The sequence below is a fragment of the Pinus tabuliformis genome, chromosome 1_2 (genome assembly GCF_031772625.1).
Source record: "Pinus tabuliformis cultivar Carrire ecotype Pingquan chromosome 1_2, CPIR1, whole genome shotgun sequence".
Lineage (NCBI taxonomy): Eukaryota > Viridiplantae > Streptophyta > Pinopsida > Pinales > Pinaceae > Pinus > Pinus tabuliformis.
This window is the reverse complement of record NC_142298.1, coordinates 1,267,048,858-1,267,066,824: the sequence shown is the minus strand read 5'-3', so window position 1 is coordinate 1,267,066,824 and position 17,967 is coordinate 1,267,048,858. Positions and strand designations below refer to the sequence as shown.

General features: G+C 34.7%; 1 protein-coding gene across 1 annotated transcript; it reads right to left on the bottom strand.

Annotated features, from left to right (window-relative positions):
- Window positions 1-11,859: 11,859 nt before the first annotated feature.
- On the bottom strand, window positions 11,860-12,927 carry LOC149210833 (F-box protein At5g49610-like). The gene has a single exon (XM_089399116.1). It carries the CDS (start codon window positions 12,925-12,927, stop codon window positions 11,860-11,862), a length of 1,068 nt encoding a protein of 355 aa, XP_089255242.1.
- Window positions 12,928-17,967: the final 5,040 nt, after the last annotated feature.

Sequence of the window (17,967 nt, the reverse complement as noted above, 5' to 3'; positions counted from 1 at the left end):
ACCATTGAGTTTTATATAGCCTTCTTTGACACCATAGGAGAGGATATCCTGAAGGTTGTTGAGGAGAGTCGTATATCAGGTCAGCTCTATCACGCTATAAACTCCACCTTCATTGCCCTCATTCCCAAATCAGACTCGCCATCATCCTTTGACGACTTCCGTCCTATCTCACTGTGTAATGTCCTCTACAAAATCATCTCTAAAATCATTGCCAACCGGATCAGGCTCATTCTGTCTAAGCATATTTCTCCACAACAATTTGCTTATCTGGAAGACAGACAGATCCACGAAGCCATTGGATCTGTCCAGGAAGCCATACACTCCATATGGACCAAGCGCCTCAAATGTATCCTTCTCAAGATAGACCTTTCCAAGGCTTTCGACCGAGTTAGCTGGCTCTTTATAAAGATGATCCTCATACACTTGGGCTTTCCTCTCCCTATCATCAATTGGATAATGGCGTGCATTACTTCCACCACCTATAGCATTCTGATCAACGGAGTAGCCTCCCATTTCTTCCACTCAGAAAGAGGGCTGCGTCAAGGCTGCCCTCTATCACCACTCTTATTCCTCCTGGTGATGGAAGCATTAAGCCGACTGATTATCACAGCTAAGAGGGAGGGAACTATCATGGGCCTTAAAATTACGGACGAGTGCTTCCTCACCCATCTCCTATTCGTAGATGATGTCCTTATCCTTCTAGATGGCAGCATACATGATACCTCTACTTTCAACAGGATTTTAAAGCTCTTCGCTCATGCCACAGGAATGGAGGTCAATCAGACGAAATCTACTATTACATTGGTTGACACCTCAGTAAATGAATCCTTCACAGCAAGTCAAGCCTTCCCATACTCCACACAGCCCCTGGACAGGGGGCTAAAATACCTTGGATACTCGTTAAAACCTACATCCCAAAAGATTGTGGATTGGGTATGGTTGGTCTCAAAAATAGAAAAAAGGATAACTTGCTGGAGTTTTAGATATTTATCCAGGGCTGGAAGATTAACCTTGATCAAATCTGTTCTGGAAGCAACGCCGGTCTTCTGGATGGCGCTCGCCTGGATCCCTAGAAATATCCTAGCAAAGCTACAACAAATATGTAACAGATACCTATGGGCTGGTAAACAAGAAAAGCGCACCTTCGCCTGGATTGGGTGGAACAAGATTGCCCTGCCCAAGAAATGGGGTGGCTGGGGATTAAAGGACCTCCCCACCTTTGCATGTGCACTGGCAGCCAAAATGGGCTGGGCATTGTTGACATCCCACAGCCTATGGACCAACATCACCTTCCACAAATATATATGGCCCCTCAACATCATGGAATGGGTCAGACTCCCATCATGGAACAAAACTGGCATATCCTCTATTTGGAAAGCTCTCCTACACTCTCTGCCACTTATCAGGAACAACTTAGTCTGGAGAATCAAGAGAGGTGACAGAGCACGAATTGGTATAGATCCTTGGAGTGGCAGTGGTGGGAGAAATTTTCTCCCACGAGCTCTGGTGGAATTCCTTTCAGCACAAGACATCAAGGTGATCGCACAGATAGTGGATCAAGAACAATCAGACATTTTTCACCAGGCTTGGAAGACAGCCACCCATCTAAACCTCCCGCAGAGATGGCACACAGAGTGGCGCAAATATTGCATTGCCCTGATGGAATCCCACATCAGAATCACTACGGGATCAGATGAACTCGTATGGCACCAGGCGGACAGTGGATTCTATACACCAAAGGAAGGCTACATTCAGTTAATCAAACAGAAGAAGCCCGAAGTATTAGACAGCTGGTGGCAGAACATTTGGAAACTCTCAGCCACGCCTCGATCCAAGCTTTTCACCTGGTGCGTCCTTAGGAACAGAATCCCCACGAGGGAACATCTCATGCGCCGAGCTCAACATGGACCGACGAGATGTGCACTATGCAAATCCGACTCCGAATCTACAGAGCACCTATTCCTGCGATGTAGTACTGTACAGCTCGTGTGGAATAACTTAAAAACTTTTATTCATTATTCAGGGGATTGGAGCGGAACTGACCCAATTAACGCTTGGATCGAATGGGACAAGAGACACAAGGGCTCGAAGGCTGCAAACTTGCCCATCATAGTAAATTGGTCCATTTGGAAAGCTAGAAACAGTTTGATTTTCGAAGACAAGGAAATCCAATGGCCTCTCATCGAGGCTGGTATTATCTCTGCATTTAAAGAGCTTCCGGATCCGCCTCCCCCAAAAAACCGAAGGCCAAATCCTCCCCCCAACATTGACCAGGGTACACCTTGGGCTTATTTTGACGGAGCTGCCAATGTACAAAGCTGTGGGGGTGGCTTCATTCTGCACTTAACTGATAAACACACTTATCAAATAAAAGTGGGACTGGGTGCTAGAACAAACAACTTCGCAGAACTCATTACATTGTGCCACCTCCTACACTTTGCTTTAAGTCATCAATGCACTAGCATCAACATATCCGGGGACTCACAGATTATTATAAACTGGTTCAGTAATATATCTACATGTCACATGCACACACTCAGAAACATTCTTGATGAAGTTCTACAGCTCAAAGAGGCATTTAATCATATCTCTGTTTCACACATCTACAGGGAACATAACAAGGAAGCTCATAAATTTTCCAAGGAGGCCGCGCTGATGGAACAAGGAGTATGGGAGATCACCGAGACTCTAGACTAACAGGAACAAAATTTTTATCATCACCCTTATATAGACCCGGGTTACCCCACAGCGGGTCTACACCCTACTTAATTATACAGGAATATGGCAGCAACGTTATACAAGACAGTTTTTGTATAGTCCTTTTTTGTAACAGACTAAAGGATGCCTGAAAGGCATAAATCTATTAATAGCTACAATAGAAACACTCTGTGCGGTATAACCGAACATCATAACATGCAATTTTTGCAACTTTTTGTAAAATGTACAGATACACAGTGAACATGGCATATGCACAAAAGCATCTACATATGTAATTTTTCATATTAATGAAATTTTACGGATTTTTCCAGTGGAAAAAAGTTATAGTCAACATTAGGACTTATAAACATGCTATGAACCATCACAAAAAATCATAAATCATCAATAACACATGAGGGGAGTCCATAAAAAAGTATTTTTATATATAAATAAAGACCATTCAACATAGTTTCATCCTACACACAATTAAGACCCCATTGAATTTCTTCTCGGGATCTCTAGCCCTAACCAAACAAGGAATTACATAACATCCAAAAAAGGCTAAGGTTTGAGGTTCCAACACAGGCCAAGAGGGAGAGTTCGAGGTTAATTGATGTAAAATGATGAGAAAGGTTTTTGTCTTGCCTTGGGTTTTCTCTAGGGGAATTTCAATTTACACTTTGAGAGAGTGAGATCGAGATGACATCATCTTGGGCTACATTCACCTCAATCTTTTATTTCAAAATCTTGAATTGTTATTAAATGACAAGTTTTGTTTTGTCCCTAGAGGCTAAGATTGAGAAGGTTTTCTTGGGCTACCTGGGACCAATTCCTCTCATCCACTCACTCCACATTGGATTGCGAACATATTTAATTTAAGTCACGAAGGTTGAAAGCAAGTTTTGTTATGTATAAATTTTAGTGGCTAATATTTGCAGGTGGGACAATTTTCCATGATTTTCCAAAAAAAAGATTTGCTAATCTTCATTTTTTCTAAAAATTATTTGCTCAAATTTTACAATATAAAATTATTTTACCTTAAAAATTGCCAACATTATATAGAGCCTATATATCAAATCATTATAAATTTGAATAATTTACAAATATATCAATAAACATTTTATAGTTTTCATATTAGGCACTAGTGAGTTTATATAATATTTTTAAACTTCAAGATAATTTTCCATCCTTAATTTTCCCTAGTCGTATAATTCATTTAACTACATAATAAAAAATAGAAAAAGAAAGCCTTGAGTCCATTCTGTGGGTGTGGTGATTATTGTAACACTCCATCTTTGCAGAGCCATATATTGATATTTAGGGCACATAATCAAGCCCAATAGGAATCGTTCAAAATCTTATTGAAAGGAGAACAATCCGAAAACAACTATTTGACCAAATATGTACATTAAACACTCCAAACAGTCAAAACATAATAGGGTTGTGAATTTGAAACAACCTTAATTTCTAAGTGAGTTATTGGGATAATTTAACTCCCATAACATTTCATTCCTAGAATATATTCTCCATATTCTCTATTTGTTGGTAATATCGTAACAGAAAACAATGGGATGATCATATTTATTTTATATTAATTTATTTATTTGGATTCTTTTTAGAATTTTTCACTTTAAATGTTTTTACATTTGGAATTTCTTTGCAATTCTATTAGGCCTTTAATTATAATTTTGTTATGATTTTGTAGAATTCATTGAGTAAAATCAAAACTTGAACTTCCAAAAATTTCTAAATGTCAAAATCAGATATGAAAATATTCATTCAAATATTTTTGAAACAACTCTCATTTTTTGGATTTGAATTACATAATGATAAATGGGAGTTCTGAAAAGGGCATAATTATTCTATTTCTACAAAAGAGATTACTCATTTGCACAATTGTTGTTAGGTCCCTCTTCTACTAGTGTAACTCCTTATTGTTATTAGTGTAACCCCTTATTATATTTTTGTGCCCATGTAGTTCCCATATTGTTATTATTGTGCCCCATAGAAGCCCACTATTAATTTTTATTGTGCCTTTACATTATTATTGTTATGTTGGCTTTGATTATATTATGACCCCTTAGACGCCTATATATAGAAAAGAGGCCTTGTCATTTGTATCATCCAAGAATTGTCCATTTGTGTAATGTAAAGGAGGTTTCCCGCTCGAAGAGGTTGATTTTGAAGGCATTCATCTATGTTTTATTCTATTTTGTGAACTGGTTGCATAACATTTGGTATCAAAGCTTTGGATTCTAGGGTTTCACTACTCCAAACATGTCATTGTAGCAGTTTCGCTATAGATGTTTTTATTTTTTTATTTAATTTTTTTTTTTTTTTTATTTAATTTTTTTTTTTTTTTTTTCTGTGACGTTTCAGAAGATATATATATATATATATATATATATATATATATATATATATATATATATATATATATATATATATATAACCATTTGAGAAGAGATCTCACTGAACCTTGGGTCCAAATTTCAGATCTTAACTCTCTATCGTTTCAGAGATTTGATATGAGGAAGTTAGGGTGTTTGCAAGCTCCAGAATTCCATCTCAAACAGGTCATCGTGGAATTCTTGCTATAATTTTTTTGCTACGAAGTTTTAGACTCTAAAATTAAAACCCACTTGATCCACAAACTTGGTGAGGCTCGGGCTCGAATTTCATATCTTGTTTCACTATCTTTTCAGAGATACAGTCCAAGTCATTTAGGGTTTCTGCAGGCTCCTGAATTACATCCTAAACAGATGACCTTGGGAAAATCATCATAACTTTGTCTTGAGCATCAAATTGAAATTTCATAAGAAGTTACAGGAATAAGATAGACTGTAGATTGTGTTTTATCGGTTTTAGGTCCTATGGTCTAAAAAGTGACGCGTGGCAGGTCGTAGAAGTTCGCTCTACTGAGCAAGTCTATAATTAGGTCATCGTAGGAGATTGGACATAACTCTTTCTTTGGGAATCCAATTGCAATCAGAGTTATGGGGTTAAAAAGAGGACACATAGGGCTATCACAAACCAAAATTTCAAAACTTAAAGATCTGAAATTACAGAGTCAGTCATTTCAAAATCGAGCTAGAAACAAGAAAATGTGATATGATGAAATTTGATGCCAAATATTCGTTAAATTGGATACTACAGATGGAGAAATATTTTGATATCCATGAGGTGACACTGATACAAAAGGTATGTATTGCATTTCTATATTTAGAACTGAATCAATTTTTATGGTATGAAGGGCTTTGTTCTTGTAAACCACTTGTCCCATGGTCAATTTTCACAAAGGAAATGATAGCACATTATGAGGATACAAAGAGAAACACCTTCTTTAGCCAATTGATAAATCTCAAACAAAAGGGTTTAATGGCAAAGCACATTGAGAACTTTCAAAAATTGAATATAAGGGTAAATGATATTCCAGATAAGCAAAGGATTGATGTCTTTATAGGGACTTTAAAGGATAATATTCAGCATGAGGTTTGTATTTGGGAACCTGATTCATTGGAGAAGGCTTTCAAGTTGGCAAGAAAAATTGAAAGTTGAATTATCGAAACAAGGAATACAACCACTCACAACTACAAATGTGGGAGTGTTTTTTCTCCTAGCCTTCCACAACCTACAAGGTTTACACCACAACAATTGGAAGAAAAAAGAGAAAAAGGGCTTTGTTGCATTTGTGATAGAAAATACAATAAAGGTCATAAGTGTGCCAAGAAGAAATTATTTTACAACAATTGTGAAGAGGAGGAAGAAATTTTTTAAGAAGTGAAAGATCACACCGAGAAAGCATAAATGAATCCGAAAATATATTGTAATTCATTGGTTGGAATTACCACTCCTCAAGCTATCAATATAGAAGGACAAATCAAGAAGAAAAAGGTAATAGTGTTGATTGATTCAGGAAGTACCCACAATTTTATTCATTGTAAGATAACCAAGGAATTGAATTTCTTCCTACATCCAACACAAAAGTTTCAAGTGATGGTTGCAAGTGGACGAACCATAAATTGTTATAGAAAGTGCTATAATATCAAGCTATCCATGGGAGAATATGTATTTAATAGCCCAATGCTTTCCATTCAGATGGGTGGTTCTGATGTTGTACCATGAGTTCAATGGATACAATCCTTGGGTACAATAGATTTTAATTTTCAAGAACTTTTAATGAAATTTTCTTCGGAAGGAAAGGAAGCTGAATTAAGGGGTAACTTTTAATGAAATTTCCTTTGGAAGAAAAGGAATCATAATTAAGGGGTATCACAGGGAAACCAGGAAAGATAATCAGCTCTAACAGAATGACAAAGATTCTAAAGAAATAAAAACGAGGCATAATTGCATAATTATGTTCACTAGAGCTTCCCACATCGAAATCATCTATTTCTTCAGGTCTCCAAAAAGTCTTGGACAATTATTCCAAGTTATTTGAGACTCCCAAAGGCCTCCAACCTATTCATGATCATTCTATTCATTTGATTCCATCAAGTGTTCCTCCAAACGTCAGGCCTTACAGATGTCACTATGCCCAAAAGAGTGAAATTGAACATATGGTTGTAGAAATGCAAGAGGCTAGTATAAGTCAACCTAGTCAAAGTGCTTTCTTTTCTCTAGTAGTATTGATGCACAAGAATTATGGGTCATGGCACATGTGTCTGGATTTTACAGAGCTCAACAAACTCACTATTAAAGATAATTTTCCCATTCTTGTCATTAATGAATTATTGGATGAACTGCATGGATTAATTTACTTCACTAAGTTGGATCTTCGTTCAGGATATCATCAAATAAGAATGTCAGGATATCATCAAATAAGAATGAAGACTTAAGACATTCCGAAATCAACATTATTGAAGAAATATGCATTTTCATAGTCTCCAGAAGCAATGAAGGCCTTTGAACATCTTAAAGAGGCAATGTGCCAAGCACCGGTCTTAGTTATGCCAGACTTCAAAAAACATTTATTGTGGAATATGATGCATCAGGAAATGGAATTGGTGATGTTTTAATGCAAGAAGAAAGACCCATTACTTTCAAAATTTGTCCAATCAAAGGAATTATTTACAAAAAGATATTTATGAGAAGGGAATGTTGGAAAGACTACATGCAATTAAGAAATGACGACCTTACATAATGAGAAGATCCCAGTTCAAACAATATTTCCAGAACTTGAAGAGGAAGGAAAAACCATATTGGAACCTGGAGTAGTCACAGAAACAAGAACCTGAAAGCTATGAAATCAATCAATTTCAGAGTATCTCATCAAGTGGAAGAAATTACTCGCTGAAGATTCCACATGGGAGGACAACAATTTTATACAAAAGCATCATGAACTACTCAAGCATTGAGGAGAACACTTTTTGAAGGAGAGGGGCATGTTAGGTTCCTATACTACTAGTGTAACCCCTTATTGTTATTAGTGGAACCCCTTAGTATATTTTTGTGCCCATGTAGTCCCGATATTGTTATTATTGTGCCCCATAGGAGCCCACTATTGCTATTATTGTGCCCTTACATTATTATTGTATTGTCGGCTCTGATTATATTATGACCCCTTAGACTCCTATATACAGAAAGAAGGTCTTGTCATTTGTATCATCCAAGAATTTGTGTAATGTAAAGGAGGTTGCCCCCTCGAAGAGGCTGGTTTTGAAGACGTTCATCTATCTTTTCTTCTATTTTGTGATCTGGTTGCATAAAAATTGTAAGGGGGTTTCTTTTCTGTAAAATTAGAAAGGGGAATTGTTCAAAAGGACGAATTATTTGCACTATTGTAAGGGACAAATCTGAAAGGAGAATTCAATGGCTAGGATTTGTTAATCATTCCTATTGGTGCATTTTTGTATTAGTTTAGTAACCAATTAATTGCTTAATAAATTCATTTTCAATTTTATTTTCAATCATTGTTCCTTATGAATATATAGTTCATGGTTTTTCACTATTGTTAATACCATGCAACTCTATATTTATTTAAAGTAATGAAAAAACTATTTCTTCTCATCGTAGGTTTCAATTGGAACAGAGTTGAGTAATGGGTTTATGTATATTTACATGTTTTCATTGATAAATCTAATGCATGGTTTTCTATATGCTCTTAATAATTTTTAAATCAACTAAACCATTTAAAAGTTGTAACAATGCATTTAACATCGAAACAATTTTAATATTGAATCTAAGAATGGATGTATTACATGTAGATTTCATGAACTATTTCATTAATTTATAGTCTTTTTATACACTTCTATTCAAATTTAACTTTTATTCCTTACTCTTGATTGAGATTAGGAGTTTTCCTTCTCTCAATTAAGATAGGTTAGATTTTTTTGTTGTTTGCATATGTATATAAGATTGCGTCTACATTTAGTAATATGCATTCGAAAGTCTCTTGTCGCAAGAGCAAGAATCCTTTTGGCCTAGCTAAGCCCTTATTTCATCTAATTTAACAAATTTCCTTCAAGTTTCTACAAGTAGGCAAGTATATTTTTTTTCCTGTTAATATCAACAAAGTATATCATACACGAATTGTTGTTTGATACCATGCAATTGTATGTTTATTTAAACTATTTATTTTTCATGGTAGGTTTTGATTGAAACATAGTTGAGTTATGGGTTTATGTATATTTACATGTTTTCATTGATAACCTGAATGCATGTTTTTCTATTTTCTCTTAATCGTTTTTATATCAACCATATGATTTCAAATTTGTAACAATGCATTTAACAGTGAATCAATTTTAATATTGAATCTAAGAATGGGCTTGTCACTTTCATATGAACTATTTCATTAATCAATAGGATTATTATTGACTTGGATTCAAATCTAGAGTTTATGCCTTACTCTTGATTGAGACTAGGACGTGTCCTTCTCTCGATCAAGATATATTAGATTTGCTTTTGATATTTACATATTAAGATTAGATTGCATCTGAATTTAGGAATGCATATTTGAAATGCTCATTTCGCAAGAGAAAGCATCCCTGTGGCCTAGTTAATCGCTTATTTCAACAAATTTAACAAATTGTCTTCCTTCAAGAAGTTTCAACTGTAGGCAAGTTTGAGTAGGAAAGAGTTTTCCTTTTCCTATTAATATCAACAAAGTATATCATACAACAACATGTAAAATCTAGATTTAAGGAAAATTTATGCATGTAAAATAGTTTTAGATTAGTTTGGGAATTTAATCTAGGTTAGATTTTGGTTGATTTAACTAGGCACATAACTAGTCAAAATCACCACAAAAAATAGAAAAATGTCTAATTGGGGCCTTGAACGAGTGATTTTATTAATGTTGGACATGGCCAATTGGGGCCATCAAGGGAGGACATTGATAAGCTAACCCTTTGTTTTAATTCTTTTATTTCTTTCTAATGGCTCCTCGAAAAATCCCATTTGGAGTTGGGTAAAAGCATGTTAATGTGTCTCATTATATGGCAAAAGCAATAAAGTACTCAAATGAAAAAAGATAAAAAAAGATAATATAAAAATATCAATTAAATGATTTGAGTTTCATACTTGTTAATTATAAAAAGTAAATGCTAAATTTGTAACAAAGCTAACTCACAATACATTTTGGTAAAAGCCATAGTGAACCTATTTAATGGGTTTAGAAAATATAAATAATGTTATAAAAAGTAAATACTAAATTTGCAAATAAGTCAACTGATAGTAAATATTGGTAAATACTATGGTTAATCACTCACAAAATATAAATAACTTTATGTAAAGTTAAACGAAATGCTAAAACTCTTTAAAAATATATATAAAAATAGAAGTAGAATTTCTAAACAAATAATTTTATATATTATATTTTGAATAATATAAAATACGTTATTATAATAATAATTAAATACTTTATTATAAAAAATATAAAATATATTTTAAAAATTTTCAAAAAATAATTTTAACATTTTGTTATATGTTATTTTCAAATTTCTATTAAAAAACATTGATTTTATAAACTTGAAAGGGTAGTTTCTTGGGTTGTGGTTTTATATATACGAAAATATGAACATTTTTACTAGTATTTTAATAATAATTAAAAAGTATGCTTACTTTTTATTTTTAAGTTTGTTTAGCAATCTTTAGAATGTTTACAACACATCTCTTAAAACAGAAGCAGAAGGGGAATGAAGACAAAAGCGTGTATCATTTTGGCTTAATTAAAATCCTCATTGAACATGAATTGCAAAGAAGAGGGAAACCATGGAAAGATAGTTGGATTAATTAAAAATATAGTTGAGTAATATATAAAATGTTTTTAAAGATAAATCTGATATAAACTAAAAAAAAGAAGATTTTACGAAAATGGAAAGATAAATCTATTTTAAAAATTCTATACTAATTTTAACAATGAGGAAACAAATTCAATATACTTTAACTAGTCTCTTTGGTGAGGTATCAGGCAGCATCCCCGAAGCTAAAAATAGATGTAAAATTGCCTTGTAAATGTTCTAATTTCATAGTTAATTTTGTAGTCAGTTTGAGCCGTTCATTAAGTGGAGATCTGACTGTAGAAGTTATGTTTAATTTAGAAGACAACACCTCATTATATATGAGGGAATTTCATTGCTTCTATGTAGATCTGTATTTTGAGGAAGAAAAAGGGAGGAGATTGAGCGAGAAAAGAAGAAATTACAACAGATGGTTGTATCTCTTCAGTTTGCTAGATAATAATGAAGGACTAGTTGTTTATTTGTGAACCACATATATCTATATCTCTTTTGTTTTATGTATTTATTGTGTTTATATTTTACAATATATTTTATCTGCTTCATAGTTCTATAATATATAATTTTCAAATAAAAATAAAGAAAAAACAAGTACCATTCATTCATTTCTGATATGCCATTTTTAATAACCCATAATTTTGCAGTAGTAAAGAGGAATATTTACGAAAATATATTCATTTCTGATATGCCATTTTTAATAACCCATAATTTTGCAGTAGTAAAGAGGAATATTTACGAAAATATATTTAAGGCATCAACACCCCTAGGCTGACGAGGCACTTGATTTGACGAATTGAACTAACTCTTGAAGCTAACAACAGCTTCTATTAAATCTGTACTAATAAGAAACCTACAACCAGAAATAAAAAATAACCGTCTAAACATTCCTCAATAATGGAATGGATCATCATTACACGGATCATGATTAACACCACCATAAGTTGTTAGATTCGAAAGATGGCTTTTCTATAGAACACGGTCGTTGAGAGGTGCGAAGCCCTGGCAATTTGATTCCCCCGCTTATCAATTTCCCCTTCCAGTTATATATCCATATATTCATTTCCCAATCCCCATCCATTACCAAGATCAACCCGCTGCTGTTGACTGTTACACGAGAGAATGGTGCACTACACCTGGGTATTTCCAAATGGTATGTTTGTAGAACACACCATACTTGTGCTTCATTCAACTTCCACATGCGAACAGAGCCAAACCCCTTCTGCTCCAATACCATCACTTGACCATAGTATTCACATAAACTTTCACTGCTAATTATTCCACATCCCTGCGGCAACGGGATTGTTGTCCAAACTCCGTTAGCAATATTGAATGCTGCCAGGAAATTCCTGGAATTGGAATTGGTAGAGAAACACCTCCAGTAAAACTTGCCTGTACAATAAAGACCCTTTCCGATAGGGTCAATATTATTGGGGACCGTCATGGAAACTTGAGTCCACGCACTCGACTCTGAATCATAAATACACATCTCAATTTCTCTGGTGTTTGGTTGTCCCCTAACAGAATAATCACGACCTAGCAGAAGAGTGCAACGCCCTGCGGAAGAATCGAAGGCTAATCCGCTGGAAAAATAAGCTGATACAGGAGGCGGCGGCAAATGTCTCCATTTGCTGCTACCAGGAATGCCTATGGAGAAGGCGGAACTATCCCCTTTTCTACGAATACACATGATGCTTTTACAAGTACCCACAACGATGTGATGGGGCAAAGGAAGTTTGTAGATCTCCGAACCGCGTCCTTCTGCAACCCAATATTCAACGTCGTTTTTCACGTCCCAATGGATCTGAATCAGAAACCCCACGGTGGAATGCAATGACCAATTTGGAACATTTACTTGGAGAGCATCACGGGAAGACAACAGATAATTCCATTTTTTACAAACAGCCCTCATTTTGCCGAGAACTCTCATGGGTAGCCTTGCTAAAATCATATACACCAACTCTTCGTTGAGCCTTTGCCAGATTTCTGGTTCCATTACTACAATACTTATTTTTCACCCAAAATTATCTTTTACAAGATAATCGCTTTTTTTTTAAACTTTTGAGATATTTCTTCTCACTGTTTTAAGTTGTAGTCTGCTATCTCTCTGCACTTAACAGATACAGAGTTAAGATGGATCTAGACTGATTTAATTCTCCTTTTAAATAAGTTCTATTCCACATGAATACTATGAGTAATACTGTGGGTTTCTATAAACATGGAGCATAAAACCCACCAATAACTTCACCAAGTCAAATTTACTTTAACTTCACCAAGTCAAATTTACTTTACTAACTCAACAAAAATTAATTTAAAAATAATAACGTAAAATTTTTATTTTAATATAGAAATATTTTTATTTTATTTTTAAAATGTTTACATTATATTAAAAAAAATATTTATTTTTATTTTTATATATTTTGATAGACATTACATCTCTTGCTTAAAGATATAGGACCCATATTTTTTTACCATCAAGGCCCACTTATATAACCACCCATTAAAAAATGTGTTGTTGTGGTTGCATAAAGATGGGACCCATATTTTTTTACCATCAAGGTGCACTTATATAACCACCCATTAAAAAATGTGTTGTTGTGGATACATAGAAAAAGGTATCTTCATTAATTAATTAATATATTTTTGAAATTGTTTCTTTTAATATACATAAATTCTAAAAATAATTAATTTAATTTCGTTACATTTTAAGATAAGGTAAAACTAAACCTTTTAAATAGTTTAGAGACATGAATATTTATTTTTATTTTTATATATTTTGCTAGACATTGCATCTCTTGCATAAAGATAGGACCCATATTTTTTTACCATCAAGGTCCACTGATATAACCACCCATTTAAAAATGTGTTGTTGTGGCTACATAGAAAAAGGTATCTTCATTAATTAATTAATATATTTTTGAAATTGTTTCTTTTAATATACATAAATTCTAAAAATAATTAATTTAATTTCGTTACATTTTAAGATAAGGTAAAACTAAACCTTTTAAATAGTTTAGAGACATGAAGTTCCTTGATAATTTTATAGCTCGTTATTGTTGGGCCAAGGTTTACCTGGTTTACCATCCAGAAAAAAGTGGGAAAGTACTCCCATATTCCTTGAGTTCAAAGAAAGAAAGGAAGGTGAATCTAAACTTTATTTTTTTCTACTTGTAGTAATCCCTCTTTTAAATGTGAGAGGGTTTTCCACATATTCATGCTATCTCTTCCTCAATAATAATATATTATTTTATTATTTTTAATGATTTTAGTTTATTATTATTAATGAATTTTATTTTCAATTTATATTCAAAAATTATTGCATAAAAAGTAACGCGATGTTTTTTAAGATAATTTTGTAATCAAAAGCCATTAAAAATTGAGAAGAATAAGAAATTTTAAGATGTATTTTTTTTTATGATGTAATACGAAGGAATTAATTTATGACATGAACTAGGAAAAAAATAAAACACTAAATTAGATCTTAAGGAATTTGACCATTATATCATGGTTTAAAATGGATTTTAGCTCCTAGACAAAACTCAATTAGAGGAATTTAATATTATTTCTGCAACTAATGTGCACTCTATAACTTAGTATGAGGAGACTTATCACATTGTAATAGATAGCTTTAAATTAAAAATAAATTTTGAAAATAAATACTTACTTTAAAAATTGTAGGTTTTAACCCATGTATAACACATAACACATAAAACACATATACACAACGATTTTCCCCTGGATCCCAAAACTGGGACTACCATCTTGATTTTTCATTATGTTCCTTTCAATGTTACAATAAATATTTATACATGCCGAAGCATCTAATACCACGGACCGAAAACAATTGTGTCCAAAACCATGGACAGAAAACCATCACGTCCAAAACCATGGACCGAAAACCATAGGTAGGTTCACCCAACCTAATATAGGGTCCAATTTTTTTTTTTTCCCAGGGCGCTGCCCCAAACCCTGTAAAGGGGGGCTACCTGCCCCCTTCAAACGCCCCAAACAAGGGGGGTTGCCGCTCCCCTACTGCGCAATCGGTGCAACGAAGGGGGGTGGGGTTCATTACGTAGGTTAGTCGTGGAAATAATATAACACAACCCAACATTCTCCCACTTGTTGTTTTCTTTCCACAGGGAGCCACAAGAGAGTTTAGTCATTTTTCCAGTCCTAAAATGCCCATTGCTTCTCTACACTAGGAGAACTTATCAAAGCTCACAAATTTAGTTAATGCATCTGCAGTATTCTTCAAAGTATCCACCTTTACTAGCAACACCTTTTTGTCTTCTATCATATCCCTCACAAAGTGATACTGAACATCAATGTACTTTGTCTTTGAATGATAAGGAGGGTTCTTTGCTAAGAAAATTGCACTCTGGTTATCATAGTCTATCCTTATAGCTCCCTGTACTAACCCCATACTTGAACACAATCTCTGCAACCAAACTACTTCCTTGTTTGCATGAGTGGCTACCATGTATTCTGTCTCTATAGTTGATAGTTCCACTACATATTGTTTCTTACTCATCCAACTGACTACACCTCCAAATAGGTTAAACACATACCCACTTGTAGATATTCTTTGATCTAGATCTCTAGCCCAGTCTGTATCAACAAAGCCACAAATATCAAACACTCTGTCTAATCCTTGTCTTCTTTGGTAGCACAAACTATAATCACTAGTGCCATGCAAATACCTGAAAACCCGCTTCATTGTTGTCTAATGTTGCTTTCCTGGTTTTGACATAAACCTGCTCAATACTCCCATGGCATGTGCAATGTCTGGTCTAGTACAGACCATTGCATACATTAGGCTACCGACTGCACTTGCATATGGAACACATGATATCCTCTTCCTCTTCTTATGTCTTGGGACACTGTTCAGCAGATAACTTTACACCTACAGGAATAAGAACCTTCACCGGTTTATTATCTTGCACATTAAACCTCTACAATATTGTCTCAACATACTTCCTCTGGTTTAACCAGAGCTTCCTCTTTGCCCAATCTCTTTCAATTTCCATGCCCAAAATATAGTTTGTTGCACCAAGATCTCTCATGTAGAATTTGGAGGACAATTGGGTCTTCAAATCCTGGATATTTTCATTGTCATTTACAACCAACATCATATCATCCACATACAAGACCAGATAAACAACACGGTCACCAATTAATTTAAAATACACACAGTGATCTTCTTTGCTTCTGGTGAAGCCAAGTCCCTGTATAAATGTATCAAATTTCTGATACCACATCCTTGGTGACTGTTTTAACCCATACAGAGACTTCTTTAACTTCATACCGGTTCTTTCTTACCCTTCACCGCAAAGCCTTCAAGTTCCTTCATGTAGATCTCCTCTTCTAGATCCCCGTGAAGAAATGTTGTCTTCACATCCATCTGTTCTACCTCAAAATAAAAAGCAACAACAACAGATAAAAGCAATATAATAGAAGTTACCTTTGCAACAGGAGAAAAATTATCACCAAAATCAATTCCTGGCACCTGGGAATAACCTTTTGCTACCAACCGAGCTTTGTATTTATCCACCTTTCCTTTTGCATTTGTCTTCTTCATTAACACCCATTTGCTGCCAATGGGCTTCCTTCTAACCGAAAACTCCACCAGATCCCAAGTCTCATTTTTGTGCAAAGATGCCATTTCATCAACCATGGCCTCTTTCCAGAGTTTTCCATCCTCTAAATGTATTGCTTCCTTCATAGTTCTGGTATCATCATCAATAATAGATAAAGCAAAATTTGAATAGAAAGCAGATGGACTATACCTTTCTGACTGCATTCTTTCTCGAACTCATCTTCTCATAGCCGGAGTTTGTGGCTCTTCATCTTCTGATTCCTCCTCCGTTGTAGAGTCTTATTCTTCCTCCTTTAGCTCAAACTCTATCTTCTCAGGTTTCTTTGGTTGGACTTCATGTTTAATAACATCTTTAACCTCTCTAAACACCACATCTCAGTTGTACAAAACCTTCCTTATTGTTGGGTTCCAAAGATTATAACCCTTTAAACCGTCCTTATACCCAATAAAGATGCACTTTTCAGATTTACTATCCAACTTGGTTCGTTTCTCCTTTGGAATATGTACATATGCATCACATCCAAATACCCTCAGATGTGAAAGAGAGGATTTCTTACCAGTCCATACCGCTTGTGGATTCTTATCCTCCAATGCTGATGAAGGTGATCTGTTGACCAAGTAACGTGTTGTCTCCACTGCCTCTGCTTAGACTTCTTGTCTTAACCTGGCACCACTGAACATGCTTCTTCCCCTTTCCATTAACGACTTGTTCATTCTTTCTGCAACTCCATTTTGATGAGGTGTATATGGAGTAGTCTTCCGTCGTGCTATACCACACTTCTTACACAATTCTTCAAATTCCTTACTACAAAACTCTCCACCATTATATGTCCTCAACACCTTTATCTTCTTCTTTGTTTGGTTTTCCACCAAAGCCTTAAATTCTTTAAACCTGTCAAAGAGTTCAGATTTCTTTTTAAGGAAATATATCCATGTATTCCTTGAGAAGTAATCTATAAATGATACATAGTACACAAAATTACCCAGTGATGGAACCTTCACAGGTCCAAACACATCACTATGCACAAGCTTAATATCTGTTTCACCCTCTTACCACCAAAGGGGAAACTCACAAGATTCTACTTCCCGTATGCACAATTTTCATAGAAATCAAAATCCAAAGAGCTATTACTGATACTTTCTACCATACCTTTACCGTGAAGTATTCGAAGGCCCTTCTCTCCAATATGTCCAAGCCTTTGATGCCATAACATGGTCATCTCTCCAGAGACCACTAGATTTTCTACTTCACTTTTAGGAACCACAGAACTGTTGCACCCATCAACAATAGTGCTACCTTGCAGCTTGTACGAAGTTGTAATCCGGACTCCCCGCATCAATACCAGTGCTCCCGGAACCATCTTGCAGGTATCTTTCTCGAACATTGTCTTTACACCTGCATCATCCAACTTGCTTACAGAAGTGTTCTAACCCTTCCAC